Here is a 3,083-nt window from a genome sequence, read left to right as displayed (position 1 = left end):
GTTGTCATGTTGGAAGATCCAGCCACATTTCATCTTCAGAACTCTCACTTGACGGAAAGAGATTTTCACCAACCCCATTCCTCCGTTCCTCAACATGGATCAGTTATACTATCCCCTTTTGCAGAAAATCAGCCTCAAATCATGATATTTCCACCCCCATGCTTCACAGTGGACTTGAGTGTTCCTTTGATGTTCTGTCCTCTTACAGTTCTCCACTGGATCATAACTTCATCTTAGAGGAACTTGGACCCAATCATGGGCTGGCTTAAGCTAGGATAGCTTTTGGAGGACTTTGTGGTGTCATCTTGTGTTACTATAGTAACCTTTATTACCGTGGTCCGAATCTCTTTCGGTTCCATTCCCCTGTGTAGCTCTGGGCTGTTCTCAAGATACTCCACCGGGTGAGATCTTTCATGGAGCCTCAGGTGGAGGGAGATTGTCAGTGATCTGGTATTATCTTTGATTTTTGAATAATTACCCCAAAAGTTGATGGATTCAAACTGTTTGTTTACTGTAGATTAGTTCATCTCAGTCGAATAATCTTGTCCCTTGGTGTCCTTTGACAGCTCTTTGGTCATGGTCAAGGTTACGGTCTAAGTGTTTAAGGGTTTGAACAGTTACTATTAACCATTACTACAGGTAACAAGAAGAGGATAAAGAAAACTTCTCAAAGAAGAAGTAGCAGTTCTGTTGGAGATACAAATATTGCACATTTGTTGGAGTTCAACACTTATTTTCTGCTCCATTATGCAAATAATGTTCTGTAAAACAAAACAAAAAAAGCAAAAGAAAATCCTGAATTATTTTTCGGAATATTTTGTCTTCTTACAGTTGAAGTGGATCTATAATAAACATTGCAGACCAAACTCAGCTTTTTTTTAAGTTAGCCAACTTCAAAAATTAGAACACACACCTCATCTCCAAGACCTTACAGCTCTAGAGAAGATCTACAAGGATGAATGGACCAAAATGGAAGACTTAATGCAAATCTGAAGAAGATCTACAGGAAACCTTTGACTTCTGTCAGTGTCAAAGTTAACATTAAATTGATTTTCTCTAATTTTTTCATTTGTTTGAAAAAAAAAATCACAAAAAAACGATAATTTTATGCAAGAATATTGAGTCTAGGACTTATTGCATGTGTTTCCTCTGATGCATTTTTATTATCTCAGCTAACACACACAGTGTTTCTCTTTTATTAACCCTTACCAGTGATTATTTTTGATTATTTGGCTCAATCTTTATGCAAAATGGTGCAATATTTGAACTTTAGAAATATAAATGTTTTTGTTTTAAATACCACATTTTTAAGTTTTTAAGAATATAAAGAATACCCCCAAATCTCAATATTATTTCGGATTTACTGATATATTTTTATTTATTTTTATTTTTAACGTGTTTGTGGAGGAGGTGCTGCAGAACAGCGCCCCCTGTGGTGTGTTATTTTCTCCACATTCTCCCCCCACTCCTCCTCCACCTCCTCCTTCAGTTGCACTCTGTCTGGCATCCTCCTCCTCCTCCTCCTCCCCAGCAGCAGCAGCGGGCTCTCCTCAGACATGGAGAGCTGGTAGAGGCGCAGCAGCTCTCTCCGCCTCTCCTCTGTGGATGTTGGACGTCCTACCATGTCTGCGCGGCTCCGGGCGGCTCCGTACCTCCTCCTCCTCCTCTTCACCGCCTCCTGCCGGCTGTGTGCCGCCGCCCGACACGGTAAGAGCCCCAGTGAGGATGATGATGGTTGTGGATGAAGCCAGGCGCGGTGCGTAAATCACGACTTCCCCGCTATTGAGGGAGCAGAGTTTGCGCCTCTCAGCACTTTGTGTTCCGTTTCCCATGGTTACCTGCTTCTATTAGGAGTTTCACTTTCTTATCTAGTAGCGAAAAGTATTTTTTAATTATTTCAAATCTGTGTGGATGAAAGCAGGAGACCCGAACTCTGTCAGACTTGAGCGTTTCTGCCTCATCTGTTGACATCGATGCCAAGTGCGTCACTGGCGCAGATTTTCTGAGCGCATCTGGCTGAGTCAGAGAATCAATTCTCTCTTGTGAGGAAAAGAGGAGGTGGTGGAGGCATGAAAGAGAAAAGATCTAAATTTCTAAGAGGAATGCTTTAATGGAAAGATCAGAAGCTTTTATTTACAAATGAGACTGAAAAATACGTTATTTTAAATATTTGACAGAATGGCTGAAATACATGAATGCAATGTGCTGTAAACTGGTAATTTTTGAGGATTGTTATTCTACTGAGTTTGTTTTCTTTGCAAGTTTACCAGTTTAACTCAGGGGCTTTCCTTCAAATTTGATAACTTAATTTGCATTACCGTAACTCTTTGACTATTTATGCATTTAACGGAATTCCAGTGAATTCTGTAGCTGAGAAAAACAGCTTTCTTCGGATGTGCAAGATTTTACAGTAGCCTACAAGTGTTTGCTACATTAACATGAAACCAGAGGCTTTTATGTTACAATTTTTTGGTGCTGTCTGAATCTAAAATTCCAAAATCGAGTGCACCAGAAATTTCCCAGGAGTCTCTGCGAAAAACCAGAGTACATTGATGCTAGCTATGTTAGCAAATATAGACCACAATGTATCGATGTATTGTGTTTGAACATTTTTTACATAATAAATGTGTTAAAATGTAATTTTTTGAACAAGCTGTCCACATTTTCAACATCAGAACACAGTGGAGTCATAAATAGACGTCGTAAAGTGTTCGTATTAAAGTGTAACCAAACCCTAAATCAACTTTTTTTTGTCTTTTGACCTCTATAAATGGGGCTTTAGAAGTGGGTAAATTTGGGCAAACTTGTTTAATTCTTAAATGTATAGTCAAAACCTTTCTGTGTGCTCCCCCCTACAGGTTGAATACATGTATTACATTTGAATTTTGTGATTGGTCAAACCATTTAAGTTCCAGAAGTCTCGTCATGATCTGCAGCTCCAGTAATGAGAACATTCCTGTTCTCCAGGCCCCGCCCCTCTAACTGGATTTTCACATTTCGGCTGTGGGCGGAGTCAGCCTCCAATCCCCTGTTTGGTCACCCTTTAATAAGATTTTTACTTTGAGAAATTGGTGACAAATCCG

General features: G+C 39.7%; 1 protein-coding gene across 1 annotated transcript in view; it reads left to right on the top strand.

Moving 5' to 3' along the window:
* Positions 1–1,395: 1,395 nt before the first annotated feature.
* Positions 1,396–3,083, top strand: part of LOC112156627 (receptor-type tyrosine-protein phosphatase-like N) — a 32,407-nt gene continuing 30,719 nt past the window's right edge. The window contains 1 exon segment of the mRNA XM_036216446.1: positions 1,396–1,707. Within this exon segment, the coding sequence (XP_036072339.1) occupies positions 1,623–1,707 (85 nt within the window). The 5' untranslated portion in view covers positions 1,396–1,622.

This window comes from Oryzias melastigma, linkage group LG2 (assembly GCF_002922805.2).
Source record: "Oryzias melastigma strain HK-1 linkage group LG2, ASM292280v2, whole genome shotgun sequence".
Classification (NCBI taxonomy): Eukaryota; Metazoa; Chordata; class Actinopteri; order Beloniformes; family Adrianichthyidae; genus Oryzias; species Oryzias melastigma.
This window is presented reverse-complemented; position numbering and strand designations above follow the sequence as displayed.